Genomic DNA, 17,198 nt, shown 5'->3' with positions numbered 1-17,198 from the left:
GGGTCCATGTGATTCCCCCAGAAAGATCAGAACTTCATTCTAAGGGTTGAATAAAGAGTTAACAGGAAACTAGTTTGAACTTCTAAGTGGAAGGAGAGAAAATGTTGGACTGGCCTGGGTGGGATCCGTGATAGTGTGCCAGCTCCAGGCTCCCTAGTAAGGGGCTCAATTCCATCTTCCAGATGCAGACCAAGCGCTCACCTGTTGGTTTTTATTGTTTATCCTGTATAAGGAGAGCAGGACGGAGCTCTGATTGCACTGTAAGTCATAGGAATTGCACATTTTAATTATCTTTTTTCCTTAAGCTCTTCTATCCTGCCAAGGCAGGGAGAACCCAGAATCCTGGTTTAATCATCTGAATCTTAAGGCATTTGTTCCTGATCTGATGAAACTGCATTCAGTGTAAAATACTGGAGTCCAAATTCAGTTAGTGGGATCAATGAGGCTGCATCTGTAAATCAGAGCTGAATTTGGCTTATGAACTGTCAATTAACTGTGACTCTTCATTACTTTTTGTAATTCTTCTCTAACAAATGGAATCAGCTGAGTGACCTTGTTGAAGGTGAAATATAACTGTAGGAAACCTCTACTGTGAGTAACAAAGAATGTCCCTTCACATGGAAGCCATTAGGGAGGGTTTAGGTGTTTTAAGCAAAGCTTTCTAGAAAATGCTGGAGCTAAGTTTTCAGAACTGAGTGTTTGCAGCACAAGGAAAATCCTTTTCATAAACATCTGGATTTTTCTTTGCATTCATATTCATTCGTCCCAGGTATTGTCTCACTGTCACTCCTGCATTGCACTCTTTGGAACAGCAGGAGGAAGAATACATTCACAGAGATGCTTCTTCTCCATTTGGTTCCCATTCTGTAATCATGCAGCCCCATATTGTCTCATCCCTTTTGTGACTATTTCCTTTATTGCTTTGGCAGGTCTTTTGGGCCCTTGGAACTGTCTTTGAAGTCCTCCTTGCTGTGTTTGTGATGCCCACCCTTGGCTGGCGCTGGCTGCTCATTCTTTCTGCTCTCCCACTCTTGCTGTTCGCCATCTTATGTTTTGTAGGTATTCTTTACAAGATAAATGTGCAGTAAATTTAACAAGCCACTCTAAAAATGCAGTCCAACTGAATTGAATCATGACAGTGTTGAGTATCCTGATGGCACTCTGTTAGTACATCTGAAATAATGATAAAAATGCTGCTTTTTCAACTGGGAGCTAGTAACAGCCTTCCCAGTAAGGTTATGAGGTAATGCTTGTTACCTGATATCTTGCTGGACAGCGATAATGGTAGGGGTTTTGTGAAACCACATTCAGAATGGGACTCCTCTTCCCAGCATCCTGCTCCAGTTTCAGTTGAATTCAGTGGAATCAACCTTTTACTCTTATTAAAATCAATTGCTGCTTTTTTGGTTCTTCTCAGGTCTCAAATAATTTAACTGCAAGTCAGAAATTCTGTTTAATCTGTTGTTCATTAAAATGCGCCTTCAGCGTTCATGTGATTGCTTCATACAACATCTCTACAGCTCAAACTCTATCAAATTTGTGTAATTGGTGTTCACCTGAGCTGCTGTATGCTGTTAGGTAAAAATATATGTCGAGGCATCTACACGTGCATATTAATGCACTTCAATAAACACCGGTGCTTATCTTTATCGCACCAGAGTTTATTGCTTCTGGGCATGTATTTACACATGTGCCTGGGATTGCACCATGTTGAGCCAGGTTGGAGCAACCTTGGCTGGCAGAAGGCTCTGGGGGGGCCAGCCTACCAGCCCAGGGCTGCTCCCCCCAACTCAACATGCTGCAGACAGGCTGGCTGGGGTATGTGGGTGCTTCAGTGCAGAGCTAGCTGGTAGGCAGCCCCCACGCTGAAGCACCCTCGTGCCCCACCTAGCTGGGGCAGTATCTACACATGTGCTGCTGCAGAGTGTTTTACAAGTACTATCCTGCTGTGGAGTAAATTAGTTTGCTCTAGCCTAATAGGGGTGCACATGTAGATGCCAAGAAATTTACTGCAAGCTAATTAGTCAACTGTGCAGTAAACATCTTATGTAGACGTGTCCTACTGAAACACAACTTAAACACAGCTTAGACAACTCTTTTTATGTCCTGTTTGGGCATAATTGATTGTTTGGTATTTTTCCTTAGCTACTGCCATTGTTTTTCAGGAATGCCTCTAGATAACTATGAAGGTATTGAAATCTTGTTTTTAAAAAGAACTTTATAAGTACACGTTTTAGAATATCTTGAGACTCCCGGTAACTTCACCAAGTGTTTTGTTAATCCTGGTTTGAAAATACCAAGACACTGCAAAGACCTAGTCATCTCTTTTGAGAGTGTAAAGTAGACAATTGGAAGAGGCCTCTTGTGAGAGAGACTTGAGATCATGGTGAAAGTAATACTTTGGAGTCTCAGAAAGCCCTTTGGAGAACCTGGTATCCATAGGCAGAAAAACAGTTCTGTCGATTATTACAGGTCCATTCTGGTACTCGTGTGAGCTTGGGTCATAGAACCCATCCGGTCATTTTATTGTCCTGTCTTTGACATCGACTCTGCTCTCTAGTGGCTGCCAGAAAGTGCCAGATATGACGTCCTATCAGGAAACCAAGAAAAAGCTATTGCCACTTTAAAGCGGATAGCAACTGAAAACGGAGCTCCAATGCCTCTGGGAAAACTAATCATTTCCAGGCAGGTGAGTACAGATAAAAGGCATACTAAAGTTACAAGATATAATAGCAACTGTGCTACTCTCACCTATATTAATCTGTGTAATGTTTAATTTTGGCATCCCAGCTAGTAATAAACAATAATGAGGAGGGATTGCTTGTGTTTAATTAATAGTGATTTAAATCAAGAGCTCATTCCCATTTCCACTAAAGTCTCTGGCAGTCTGAGGGGAGCTGTAAAGTGGGCATTAGTGACATTTTCTTTCCCTTCAAGGCTTAGTGAAAATAAGAATTGGGCTGTGACAGTACCAGTGGTCCCATATCTGGACACTGGAGAGCCATGCAGTTTTGGCTCTCAGGCTGGATCATACCTTTGCAGCTAGCCCCTCTGCTTGTAAGGAGGCTCAAACCCCTATATGTTCCCACAAACTGTGGATATGATTCATAGCCAGGACCAGTATCACCAGATGTTGTATTGGACTTATCATCTTTTAGCCTGTATTTAGTCAGGGGGCAAAACATCCATTTTCAGCACCCCGATCAGCCTAGGAAATGGGTGTGTCTGGCAGGTACAAAACCAAAGCAGCATAAGAACTGAAAATCATAAAGCTGACTAGCATGGCATATATATGACTGAGTCCTGCCCAGACAAGGACAATGGAATTGAGCCCAAAGAGTTGTGTAGAGCTGGCCAGTGGCCCTGAGGGAATTTCAGGGCTCACCATAGACGAGCCCCAGGTTGGGTTTCCTTAGGGCTGGGAATTGGTGAGGACTGGGAGCTCTGCCCAGGTGAGCTTTGCTTTGATACCCCTTAGAAATGTTTGACCCAGCCAGAATCCTCCTCTTGTGCCGTGCAGAAACACTTTGCTTAGTTGGGAGGTTTGGTTTTCAGGGTGGGGTTGGGAAATGTTTTTTGCTAAACCACAAGCTTGTGGCCCAGATGCTCTGCTCCTCCCAAATCCACACAGCTCCAGGGGAAGGGGGAGCTGAGCTGGTAGGGGCTCAGCTTTCAGCTCCTTGATACTCCAACTGCCCTGGCCTTGGGCCCAGCCTAAATTAGAGCCGCCTAGGGCCATTCAAATTTACCACAGCTGGCTGTGGTGCCTAATGGATCAGACACCAGCTGTATAGTTCAGTACAGTGGAGCCCTCCCTCTTCCCACCCCCAGCTCCATCTCCCTGCTGACACATTTCTGTCCTCCCCTATGCTGGAGCACAGTGGCTGGTGTATTAGCCAGCTCTGATAACTTTACACCCCACCTGGCAGGGGCATTTTTACGTTGGCAGCCCTAACTCGGTAGACGGTGGCTTCTTTGTGCTGCTCCTAAAGCTCCAGGGGCTTCCACAGGGGCTGAGTGTCTGTAGATATATCAGGCGGTACCCGGGAGAATGGATGCACTGTGATTCCAAACAGTCTAGCGCCCTCTGACTTCTTATGGCATCACATGAACTTGAGATCCTTACCGAATCAAACAGCTGCATTTTAATTTGTTTCAAAACAGGAGGACCGAGGGAAAATGAGGGACCTTTTCACACCGCAGTTTCGGCGGACAACATTGTTGCTTTGGTTTATATGGTAAGAGGAGATTTAAATGGCGCTGTGCCAGCATGGTGGATCCATGTGTTTTTGGATGAGTGCATTTGCAACCTCACTGAAATACAACAAACCCTCAAAAAGCTGTATTGATTTGTGATTTTTCTAAACCACCTATTCACTTCCAAGCAATGGAAGACCTCACACTGCAGATCCCGTTGTGATTTATATTGATTATGATTTGTCTGACCAGTTGAGACTTCCCCTCTCATTTCCTTCTGTGCAGGTTTTCCAATGCCTTCTCTTATTATGGGTTAGTTTTATTAACTACAGAGCTCTTTCAAGCAGGAGACGTCTGCAGCAGTGAGTACCAGCCCTTCTCTTCTTTCTAACTATGCCCTTGTAAATGAGAGAGAGAATGTGTGGTTCCTTGTATTGAGCCAGCTCCTGCTGATGGCTTGAGAATAATCGTGACTTCCAGCGTGCAGCCGAGGAAAGCTTGTTAAAGCTTGCTTATTTTAACTGCTCATCCCTGTTCTGTGTTTGACACCTCGGGGTTCAGCAGTGGCTGGGGAAAGGCCTGCCTTGGCCTGAGTTGTGAAAACAGCAGTGCAGTCTGCAAAGCAGACTGATTAGGGACAAGTGCTGCTTCTTCCTGAGTGCCGTGTGATTCTGGAAAGGTCACCTTTCCAATGTGGCACTCTCAGGCCTAATTAGGGTTGAAGTAGAGGAAATTGTACCCGCCGTTTGGCTCCCAGGTGCTTGACATATAAAGAGCTGTGGGAGGGGAAGGCATCATTTAAAAATAGGGCAGCTTTGTTTGTTGTGTTCCTGTTTGAGAAATGTGTCAACCACACCAAGAAGATCCTTGAGGCCCTTTTAAAATCAGATTTCTTTGGGGAAGGCATTAATCTATTCAGAATACACTGAATTAGGGGGAGCAGCACAGAGGCTAGGAAGTTATATGAAGGGGATGAGTGAGACTACAGATGCTGGGCTGATCTGGCAGCCTGGTGGCAATTGAAGACAAAAAACTTCAGCTAACTTCCAAAAAGTGCATGCATCTTACATTATAATCTGCCTGGCAACTGACTCCCCAGCCCAGCCCCTGGCTTCCTTACTTTTCATTCCATCCAGGAAGAGCACGCACCAACTGCTGAAACTTCCTTAGCCTGACGAAGGGTTTTTGAACTCGAAAGCTTGCTTAATAACTATTCTCCAACTATTTGGGTTGGTCTAATAAAAGATATCAAATTCACCCAAGGAACCTTGTCTGCCTATGCATCTTACAAGGATCTTTGTATGGAGAAACCAGGGGTCCAGAAATTAGACCGCGGGCTTGGGAAACAGGACTTTTGATTTCTTCTGCTAGCTCCATCATCTGCTCTCCATAAGACACCGAGCAAGTCACTTGACTATTCTGTGCCTCATTTTCCCCACTTGTAAAATTTCACTGTTAAAAGCGACCCACCTGCCAAGGTAGAAGTCTGCACTGGTAGAGTGTCACCTGCTTGGGGTGCTGAGAATGATTTTATTCATGTTTGCAAATCATATTAATATTTCAAGGAAGCTGAAATGCACTAAGCAGAGAATGGATGAGGGTAAACCCAAAGGTCTTTAGGAAGTATATATGGAACTGTGTGAATGGCTTACATGGTCATTTTATTTTAAAAAGCAGGATAAGTAAAGAGAGTTTGAGGATAACAGGAAGAGGGAGAAGGATTTGGGTTTCCTTTTGGTTCAAGCACTATAATAAATAATGATAATACTTTGCTTTTTCAGTAGCACCTTTTTGTCCCTGGTTCTTAAAACTCTTTACATTCACTAATGAGTTAGATCTGCTGTCACAGCCCTCCCGTGGCTTAGGTAAGGTATAGATATCCCTATTTAACAGAATTGGAAACTGAGTCAGAGGAAGTCACTGAGGAGGGTCACCACAGCCCTGTGCTAATAAGAAGAACCATGACACTGATGAGTAGGTTATCACCCTGTTGCTCAAGGAGGCCAGATATGAGAAGCACAGGTCCTTGGAGCTGTGTGCTCTCTGTTGTATGCTCCAGGCAGGTGCAGGTACAATACACCTGCAGTGCTGCTGAATATTCCAGCTCCATCACCTCCACTGGTTTCAGCAGCAAGTCTACAGAAAGGCAAAAGGGTAGAGCAGGAGGAGGGAGGATGAGCACAGAAGAAAGGACATAAAATATCACACATGTTCCTTCTTTTCCCTGCCACAGTTTCCAGTAGAAGGAAAACAGTGAAAGCAAAATGCAGCCTGGCGTGTGAGTATCTGACAGAGGAAGACTACACAGATCTGCTCTGGACCACGTTATCAGAGTTCCCAGGTAAGTGCCAGTGTCTTGCCACAGGGTGCTTGCCGCCAGGCCAGTCTCTGGGATCTGCCTCATAAAGCCACAAAAGCCTGTCTGGGTATGGATCCCATTCAAGCCACATGCCAGGCATTCAGGGTAACAAGTAAATAGGGTTTTATAACTCAGTGAACTTCTGTTGCAGTGGCATTTGCATGAGCTTTCATCCAGGTCTTGGCTTTCCAGAGGGATTTCTTCAAGAATTCTGGTTACAGTAAATCAGGGTTTGACTCGCATCCATTAGTCCCCTCTATGCACTGCATTGTTCTCCATCAGAGCTGTTGTTTTTAAGGCCACAGTTATTTAAATAAGCAGCATGACAATGGAGCATGCACAATGGGTGGCATATGGTAGCAACGGTTCTATTAGATGTACAAGTACTTCCTGAAGTAGTGATCGACTAGCAATGGTATAATATGAGGCTCTGGATATTATCACCTCTCTAGATTCATGTTTCAGGGGTGAACTCGACCCTGGGGCAAAAAGAGCGCATTTCCATTGCAGCCAGTGGGATATAGGAATGGGATAAAGCAGGGTTGGTGTTTGCAGATGGCTTGCAGCTTTGTTGAGCTAGCTTTTCTACTCATCATGCGACATTTTGCAAGTTTGTCAAACCTTGACTTTAAAAGCTCCTGTGTTGAAATAGGATCAGCTTATTCAAGCACAGATGAATCAGACTTTTCCTGTCTGGCTCGGGAGGTGCTGACCAATGTTGTTAGGCCTGTCTCCAGCCACAGCCAGAACCCCAAATCTTGGCCTAGCTGAGGCTTGGAATGTCAGTCTTGCCAGGGTGTGAATGCAGGCTGTACTGCTTTGCAGCATACCTCAGCAGCTAGCCAAGGGAGTCCATCTTCCCTTTAGGTTAGGGCTAGGATGCAGCTGATGATAAGCTGAAAAGAGGCCAAGAGAATAAAGGAGGAGCTGTTGGCTCAAAAAATCTCATTGCCAGCTAAATTTGGCCTTCATTGTAATTAGGATAGTCCAGTGTTAAGACTCCAGCATCGTTCTGTTCTGAGAACTGCTGTTGCACTTTAACACAGTCAGTGTCGGCAGGACTCTAGAGCTGATTCTCTCAGCGATTTTGCCTGTGAAACACACATAACATAGCTGCTCCTTCGCTCTATGCTAAACCAGCGAATACCGATGCAAAAACAGCAGAAGTGTTCCATAAATACATCTCTTCTGTATTTGAAAAGCAGCAAGATGATGTGCTGGTATCACATGAGTTTGATTAAGTACTTTTCCAGTCCATTAGTAACCAAGGAGAATGTTAAACAACACCCAGTAGGGATAAACATTTTTAAATTAGTGAACACAGATATCGTTCACTAGAGAGTCCTAAAAAGATGACTGAGGAGATCTCTGGCCCACTGATGCTAATTTTTAATAAATATTGGAAAGCCAGGGAAATTCCAAAAGAAACATGCTAATGTTATGCAGTATTGAGAAAGAGCATGTGACTATAGGCCCCTTAGCTTGACAGCAGCCCTAGGCAAGATAATGGAATAATTGAGATAAGATTAAATTAATAAAGAATTAAAGAATAGAAATATAATTAATGCCAGTTAATTGGGTTTAACAAAAATAGGTCATATCAGACCAACCTGATTCATTATTTGATGAGTCAACAAGTTTGACTAATAAAGGTAATCCTGTCAATGTAACATGCTTGGACATTTGTAAGTGTTTAATTTCACGTGAGACTCTGTGTAAAAAATCAGCACTAAGCTATAGCAGTGAAGCACACTTTAATGAAAGAGCTGGCTAATTTCCAAAATGATGGTCAATGGGAAATCATTGTCACATGGGGAGCTTCTGCAGAGATCAGTACCAGGGTCAGTGCTATGCAACAATTTCATCAATGATCTGGAAGTAAATATGAAATCATTGCTAATGCAATTTGCAAATGCCACATAGGTTAGTGGACTTGTAAATAATGATTAGGTCACGGCAGCATAAAGGAGGATTGGAATCAATCAGTAAACTGGGCCCATTCCGGCAAAATGTGTTTTAATACTGGCAAGTGCAAGTTCTACATGTGAAAACAGGGAATGCAGGCCATGCCTACAGAATGGGGGCTAGATCCCAGAAAGCAGGGGTGCTGAGAAGGATTTAGGGACCATAGTGGGCGAGCAACTGAGTAAGAGCTCTTGGAGCTATGCTGTAGCAAAAAGGGCTAATTCAACCCTTGGATGCATGATGAGTAACAGATCTAATGGGAAGGAAAAGAATTAGTTTGTGTCTTGTAGCAAAACCAACTCACAGGAATGGAGCAATCTATGTCTGTTCCCCTCCAGGTGTTCTGGTGACCCTATGGATTATTGATCGGATAGGCCGCAAGAAAACTATGGCTCTGTCCTTCTTTGTCTTCTCGTTCTGTAGTCTTCTGTTGTTTATCTGTGTTGGAAGGTAAGTAACCCAAGTGGAAAGCAAGCTCAGATCCATTGACTCTTCTGCATGGGACAAGAGGGAGAGAGAGGGATGGTTTTAAAGGCCAAGTTAAACTGTGAAAAGAATTCCAGGAGGGCGTTTGGCTCCTCTCCGCCCAGAAGTTAAAAGAAAAGTAAGGGAAGTATGTGGAGAGAAATCCTGCCCTTGTAATACTTTGAAGGAGGCAATCATTTACAGCAACATGGGAAACAGCTCTGCAGAAACATTTTGCATTAATCTGATGCAGCACAGCTCAGCTGCTGATGCAGAGAGCAAAGCTGGTACCTCTGGCTTTTTGTTATGGGTTGTTTTGGCCTTCTCCTGAGTCTGTGAGGACACACTAGGTTAGGCTCATGGCAGCAGCCCTGTCTTCCATGCAGCTGCCCATGCCAGTTCACAGCAGAGCTTGGCCCATAGTAGTGAAATGGAAACTCAGTGTTGCGCAGAAGGCAATGGCTGCTGATCGGCAAAGTCAAGGTCTCGGCTTGGAAACTGCTGCAGTGGTGGAACCTTCCTTGGCTGTCAGCTTTCAACAGAACAGCTGTTTGGCCTGCTCAGGAACCCATCGAGGCCAGGCATTCTGCAGCACGTAGCACCCAGCAGTTTCCACTATGGCCCAGTTTCCCAAGAGCCCATCATGCATGCACTGGGCTCAGGTCCCCACAACATCTATTTCTGATTGCAGGTGATGAGTCCTGTGGAATATTCTGGTCTTAGGTTCACTCGAGCGCTGGGCCACTCCGAGCCTGAACAGCAGTCCATAGAAATTGCACCTTAGTTGCTGCTGGACTGTTTCCGATGGGGAGAACATCTAGGACATTTTCATATGCTCTCTGGCTGAGGATAAATCTTAAATATATAAATAACTCCCTAAAAGTATCCATTTCACATGCCCTGAATCTGGTTCTGAACTCATTTACACTACCTCTGCTTCAGGGGCACTAGCTCAGGGCCAGACTGGTGTGAGGTCAACCATAGAGTGCATATTGTTCTCAGCCAGGCATCTTCAGGCTGCCAGAGGTTCACAGAATTTATTTCCTTTGTCACAAGCTGTTAATAGCGTGTTGAAATATAGGCTCTTAGAACAGTCCGTGTGATTGCCGAGACCAGCATGTTGGGCATCATCATGCTCTAAAGATCTAAAAAGTATGAGAGGGTGAATAAAATCAAAAGGAATCTATTTATCAAAATCCGGAATATTTTTTTAAGTTGCTCTTTATGTTTAAAGGAAGACTATTCAGAACCACCTAAACCCTGCTCTTGTTTCTCTCCTCTCAGAAATGTTCTTACTGTGCTGCTTTTCATCGCAAGGGCTTTCATTTCAGGAGGCTTCCAGGCTGCTTATGTTTACACTCCTGAGGTGAGAGTAGTCGTTTCTGTAACGAGAAGGTTTAATTGGGGTGAGGTCCTGATGTGGGAAAGCTGAATGCTATCGTCTCCTGATCATAGACGTGTATACATTTCTTGAGTCCTAAATGGCATCGACTTGACAGAACGTGTGCAAATCCTCATTGATTAAATGTGCTGCTGTTTTATCTAACAGGTTTATCCAACAGCCACTCGTGCTTTAGGCCTAGGTACGTGCAGTGGGATGGCCAGAGTGGGAGCCCTGATCACTCCGTTTATTGCACAGGTAAAGTCCCCTCTTGTCCAAGCCTGGGGATGTGGTGGACAAAGCACAGCCAGAATTAGCCTACGTTGAACGCTCCTAATGCTTCAGGGAGAGTTCCATGACTCAGGAGGGCAGAGGCCAGACAGGGTAAGGCTTGGTGGTTGGCTGCATCACCTCTGCCTACTGACAGAGCCATTCTCTGTCTGAGAAATGGATCTGCTGACAGCTTTCCTGATGGCTTACCAGGAGGCATCATCCCAGCTTGAGCCCAATCGGCAACCCCTCTGGTGGCCTCCTGGGCTGCTCTAAGGGAGCCCAGTTCTTAAGAGCTGCAGTGGAGCCCACGATGATCTCCACCTGGAGGACAGTTCCTGTTTAACAGAAAATGGCTTCATTTATGGCAGAGGGTGCCAACAGGTCAACCAAGATGGTATCACACCTCAGCTCTTCTCCTGATCTGTGAGAGACAATCCTGTTCTCCACAGATAAGAAGCACAGCGCAGTGACCAAATAGTGAAGTCCATGTGTTTTTTCACTCAGACCAGGGGCCCAAGATCAGCAGAAGAAAACTAAAGAATAAGAGAAATAGAGTAAGGTTGCTGCAGGTCAAGGATAATGCCCAACACTTGGAAGAAGCTGCTACTGAGGGAGGTTGTGAGGAGGGGACAGAACTGATTGAAGAGCTCTAAAAACTCCTTCCTGTTACCAGTGGATCAGAGCCAGGAGGTTCAGAGCTGACCCTTCCCAAAGCAGGGATGGTTCAGCCATGGGATTTTCTTTGGTGCATGTGGGAAAAGAAGCAGGAGTTTGAAGAAGAAAGGAGATGGCAAGAGTGAGAGACTGACAAATAGGTTGGTACTTCAGGCCTAGGGAGCTGTTTTCTGTACCCCATATCATCCGGTTGTTTGAGTGATCACATAGGGAGGGCCTAACCTGGTGGTCTGCCGGCTGAGAGACAGGCAACAACCCCTGGCTGCAACAACGGCTTTTTCAGTGGCTGGGCCATCCACTTTGTGGTAATTTTCCTGCCTCTAAAGTGAGGGTAGTAATAGTGTCTCGCCCATGTAAGCCTTGAGCAAAGTATCCTGAATGTATAGAAGGGCTAAGCATCACCCACACAGCAAGGAAAGCACTCAATATGATGGTTTTCAAAAATCAGATTTTTTCCACAAAAGGAATTAAAATGTTGAGGCTGCAGTAAAACATGTTAGTTTTAGGGTAGACCCAGGTCAGTCTTTCACATTCTCTCGCTCACTTTCCTCCTAGGTCATGCTGGAGTCTTCAGTCTATTTAACTCTGGTGGTTTACAGTGGGTGTTGCCTCCTGGCAGCTTTGGCTTCCTGTTTTTTGCCCATTGAAACCAAAGGCCGTGGCCTGCAGGAATCTAGCCACAGAGAATGGGGACAAGAGATGGTTGGGAGAGGGTTGCACAACCCTGGAGTGACCAGGTCAAATTCCAGCTCTCAAGAATGACCGCATGGAGAAGGATGGTACATGGAAGAATTGCGTTTGAAAAAAGAAGCGAAGCGTATCAAGCTGACCGTACTGTCACTGCCAATGTCATGTGTCAAAATGCAGGAACTTTTGATTTGGACCTAAGCAAATTGTGTCTTTACTACTCTCTGCTCACACTCATACCAATGTTCTTGTGTAACGAGAGGCATTTAATCTGGAGGTCATTTAAAGTTTCCAGAGAAGGGATTTCTTTAAGTCTGTTTTGTCTGCATGGTCAGCTACCAAGCTTAAAATGTCCTGTGTCAAGCAAATAGCTCACTGAATGCAATTCAGTATCAGCTGTAATTTAAAAAAAAAAAAAAAAATGTAATCTTGGTGCTTAAAAGCAACAGATTCATATTTGTTCTGTACCTGGCATAGCACACGGTGGGTTCCATACACTACAGAATAAGTTTTTCAAATTAGATGCCTGCCTTGCACTTTTTTTAGTTATCAGCAACAACAAAATGTTGTGATAAACAGCACACCTACCAATGCTTTCCAGCTCTCTTGCCTGTAAGTGTGTTCTTCGGGAATTACCAGGCACTGAGGGAGGTGTTGCGGAATGTATTCTCTGAATGTTTTCGTTCCTCAAGGCAGTCGTTCGAGTCAGGGACGAGTGTTGTTTGACTTGGAGATGGGCTGTTACATGAGAAATGTCAATCCTTGTGGTTTGGAACAGAATTTAAGTTTTCTACCATTGCCAGAAACATTGAGCACTCTATTGCATTGGTGAAGACTGCTTCAGCCTACCAGTGTCTGTGTGTGTGTGTGTGTGTGTGTGTGGAGATGCACGCTGTGGTTTACTGCATGGGTCCAGATATGTTTCTGCTCAATTTGCCTAAGTATGTTCTTGCACTGGTGTAGCCAATACCTGTGATACAAATGTCTTAATCTGAACAGCTGTTTGTGGCAGTCGAATAGAGCTGCTTTCAAGTATCTCCCCACAGGAACATGTTTCCTGACAGCTGGGCAGAACTCTTGGATAGCTGCTATTGTCCGTGGAATGTAACGCCAGGGTACAAAGGAATGTCGTTGGCACCACGTCTTAAATAAAAAGAAGTCCTGGGAGGAGCTGTACCAGTCATCGGCGGAGGATTGGCTCAGCACATGCAGATCGGGTGTGCAGACAGGATGTCGATGCAGTTCTTTCTCTTGCTGCAAGGAGTGGTAGAGTTCAGGTGAGGACAAGTTCAGTTCATATATATAGATTTTTCTTATATATAGCCTGTTTGTAAGGAATCTGTCACTCAACAGGGCTTCAGATCTCAAAGCTCGTTGGATGTGGAGCAAAAAACCATGTACCAGAACTCAGACATTTGTCCTCCACGTGTCTCTGTATGTTTTCAGATGTCCACCCTACAGAGCACACCATTAAATATAAGAGATGCACCGAAGTCTCCTCTCTAGGCCGAGGGAAGCAATACATTTTAGGTGATATATGTGGTCAGTTGTTCCACAGATGTGTAGTGTGTGCAGCTGATTTTGCACAGTGTATTTTAACTCTTTTCAGGACCCAGCTCTTCCCAGCAGTTCTTAACACTGTGGCAGGAGTGGGTCATCAGGTTTACTGGCAGGTGCAAAACAAGTGAACACACACCACATTCAGCTTTCACTTAGGGAAACCTGGGGCTATAGTGTAGTGAAACACTCCAAAACATTTCAGGCTCTTTGTCCTGTTCCATGGAAGATCCCTATAGGATTCCTTATAGGAACTGAGGAACTCCAAAATGCTAAGAAAGGCCAAAGAAGTTGTTGGCATTCAGTGCTGGGGAAGCATAGGATTGGCCAGGAATGCAATGGTCTGTGCATTCATTTCCCATTAAAATGTTGTGATTGCAGTGAAGGACTCTAGAAATAGTGGGTATAAGCAGGTGAACTTTTCACTTTCAAATTAATATGAAAATGTAACTCAGTTCACAGAGGGATCAAGCGTTACAGATGGTTGATGGCCTAGGAGAACGTTGTCTGTTCTAGGACTAACACTTGACTTTGGTTTCGGGGATCTCTTGGTATTGACTCTCAAGATGCTGAAGTTTCACTAACGTCAGCAGCTGGAACTCTTCAGCAGCTAGTAGACCTTGGTAATAGGTCCTTCTCTTCTCCTTGCTGTAGTTGCATTAATCCCCCTCGCATACCACAAAATTGAAGTGGCTCAACCCTGCAGCATGGCACAGCAGCTTCTTTTCTTTGGGCTCTCACTTGAACATACAAGAGACATTTGGAAGAGAAGAAGCAAGCTCTGAATGGTAGAGGCACTTGGAATTAGACTGGACTTGAGGCCCAGTTATTTGGGCTGGCAATGAATTGCATTCGCATTACTCTGAGGCTCTTTTTGAAAGTTCAGCTTAGCGCCAGCAAATATCAGTGGAAACATGAAACCTACAGCCTTGTGGAATTGCCATGTTAACAGCCTCATTGTCGAGCCCGTCCGCCTATTGTCTTTGAGCTCCTTTCCTGAAAATCTGGCTTCTGCCTTTCAGATACTCATATGCACGCCCTTCAGCCTTTGAGTCAGCATTCAACAGCTTAAAACTGTTGCATTGCAAAGGCCTTCAGAAGAGGCATCAGCAACTTTTATGCGGAGTGTTTATATACATATGTATATGGAATAGAGTTGTGTATATGTACATTCCCAATGAAGTCTTTCATTTTAAAATGCATACATATGCAATGCAATGGCTCTTAATTCTGTTGAGAGGCTTATAGCTTTTTTAACCTGTGACATTTACAGTATTACAGAAAAATGTGAAGGCATTTTTGCTTTTCATTTAATATAAATGCAGCACTGAAAAATATATGTCATTATAGGAATATCAGAATCAGTCCTGCTGAACCAACTACCTAGTCTGGGTCTTCAGTTCAGTGGCCTGAGCCAAAGCTTGCTGTAGTCAGTGGAGTTATTCCATTGCCCTTAATGGGCTTTTGATCAGACTCTGAGTAGAGAAGAACAGAACTGAGCCCTTAAGAGCTGATTTTGCCTTCTTCAAGTCAGTAAGAGTTTGCTGTTGACTTGACTGGGAGCAAAATTGGGCCCTTTAGGAGCAACAGAGTTTCACATGAATAGTGCGAGTCCCTGAATATTGTGAACGGAAGGACATTCTAGCCCAGGGGCGGGCAATTATTTTGGGCGGAGGGCCACTTACTGAATTTTGGCAAGCCATCGAGGGCCGCATGACAGGCAGCCAGGGGCAGATAAATATTAATTTTCTAACTTTTTGGGGGGCCCCACGGGCCGGATAGAATGGCCTGGTGGGCCACATCCGACCCATGGGCTGCATTTTGCCCACCCCTGTTCTAGCCCGATCACTGAGAAAACTGGTGAATGTCTGGGTTGATGCCCTATAGCCTATAAATAGTCATAAATCATATTTTGCTAATGTGGCAACATCATGGATGTATATAATAAACTTCCAAAGATTCTGTTTTACACGCCATTCTGTATTTTTCGCTGATGAAAGGTGTTAATGTAGCTTGTTCATTGGAAGAAAAAAAAAAGATAATTTTGAATGAAACTTGGGAGCAAACAGAATTGTGGGGTTCAGAAATTTGTTAACTGTCCGATAAAGTAATGTGCAGACTTGTCATGGGGAAAATTGATTCTCCCGATGTGCTTTGAATGATTTCGTATTCCTACCTGCTTGCCGAAAGAACACTGAATGTTTCCTTGTGTTTGAATGTACAGTTTCTAAGCTGGATACGTTTTCATGTTTAAAAAAAAAAAATCTTTGTGTATATCGAGCTTGTTGTACAATACTCTTTTATTTTCTTTTGTTCCTATGTTAATGATGCAACATTGGATAGTTTGATTCCACACTAGATATTTTATGTTGAATAAATGAATAGTTTTTACAGTAATGTTGTGTTTTCCCAATGGGAGACCTTCAAAACACACGGACTTGTTCTGAAAGGTCAGTCGTTCCAGCGAGGCTGTCCCAATGCTCCGCTCTCCTGGGCATACGCTACTCCTAGACTTCAGGTGGGTCCAGCACTCTGAAAACACAGACGTCTATTTGGGTACGGCTTTTTCTCCTACAAGAACAAGAGCAGGTGAGCTTCCTTATCTTCCAGAGAAATAGCCCATCAGATTATTAAAACTAAAGGATGTATAAAATATTTATTTTTCACTATTTAAGATCTGAGGTTACTTTTTGCTTTTCACTGAGCTTGGACGGTAAAAATAGTCTTGTTAATTTGGTCTCTAATAATTTTCTAGCTAGTTCCTCTGTCACCTCCTCAGTGCAACAACATACAGATTACAGACATTGCAAAGAACCATTTAGTGGTTAAACTGTTTCCACTGATTGTTTTTTAATGGAATCATGTATTGGCTCCAGGTCTTGCATATCTTGTAAATTTGTAATCTGTAAAACAAATTTGCAGCCAGATTTGGCCTGTCAGTATCCTATTAACCATCAACGGATACTTTCATTTTGTTGTGCAGCAATTCACATGCGTAATTGTCTTTCATCTGGGTCGAAATGATAAATGTCTTGCAAGTACTTTGTAACAAGGCTGCCTGTTCTCATGTCCACATGGAGCAGTTTACCTGTGTCAGTTCTTGTTCGGCTACAGTCCAATCCATAGTTCAGGGGGAAGTGGGCTCTTGCCTCCTGGGGCAGAAGTAACGTAATAGTCATGGCAGATTGGGTCACGATGGTGGCATTTAAGGGAGGATTGAAGTTTTCAGGGATTTCTCTGAGCTTTCTGAAATCTTGGGCCATTTCAGAGGTTCTCCCTTCTTGTGGAGTCGCATTCAGACAATGGTTTTGTCGCCAACGGATCTATTTCCAGCTTGGTTCTGTGACATTATGCAGTGGTGGGTGGTGAGAAATGAGGGCTGGTTTCCCAGCTGCTGGAGGTGGGATCGGTGTTTATCTATAGAACTGCTGCTACTACGTGAACAGAGGTAGTGGAAGCCTCCAACCCACTCTCCCTTGCCTTTGTGTCTCAGCCCTGACAATAAGGGGATCTGAGCCCCCACATTCATTCAGCCCAGTTTTGCATAAGCAAAACTGCATCCTCTCATATAATGGGAACAAGTCAGCTCAATTACAGGACACTCCTGACTGCCATGTGGCGTTGTGAGATGTTAATGCT

At 44.2% G+C, this 17,198-nt stretch overlaps 1 protein-coding gene across 3 annotated transcripts in view; it reads left to right on the top strand.

Moving 5' to 3' along the window:
* SVOP (SV2 related protein) overlaps positions 1–15,956 on the top strand; it is a 34,491-nt gene extending 18,535 nt beyond the window's left edge. Inside the window, exons 8-17 of one of the 3 annotated variants that reach the window (XR_009455108.1) lie at positions 930–1,055; positions 2,561–2,689; positions 4,165–4,238; positions 4,483–4,559; positions 6,431–6,538; positions 8,860–8,971; positions 10,271–10,352; positions 10,536–10,625; positions 11,871–13,279; positions 14,214–15,956. Coding sequence is in view for 1 of the 3 variants with exons in the window: in XM_006264178.3 (XP_006264240.1) it covers positions 930–1,055; positions 2,561–2,689; positions 4,165–4,238; positions 4,483–4,559; positions 6,431–6,538; positions 8,860–8,971; positions 10,271–10,352; positions 10,536–10,625; positions 11,871–12,077 (1,005 nt within the window). In the remaining 2 variants the exon portion in view is untranslated. Of the gene's footprint in view, positions 1–929; positions 1,056–2,560; positions 2,690–4,164; positions 4,239–4,482; positions 4,560–6,430; positions 6,539–8,859; positions 8,972–10,270; positions 10,353–10,535; positions 10,626–11,870 lie in introns of all 3 variants that reach the window. The other 2 variants (XR_009455107.1, XM_006264178.3) reach the window with 2 other exon arrangements.
* The last annotated feature ends 1,242 nt before the right edge of the window (positions 15,957–17,198 follow it).

This window comes from Alligator mississippiensis, chromosome 10 (genome assembly GCF_030867095.1).
Source record: "Alligator mississippiensis isolate rAllMis1 chromosome 10, rAllMis1, whole genome shotgun sequence".
Classification (NCBI taxonomy): domain Eukaryota; kingdom Metazoa; phylum Chordata; order Crocodylia; family Alligatoridae; genus Alligator; species Alligator mississippiensis.
The sequence above is the reverse complement of the archived record's forward strand: the minus strand, read 5'-3'. Positions and strand labels throughout refer to the sequence as shown.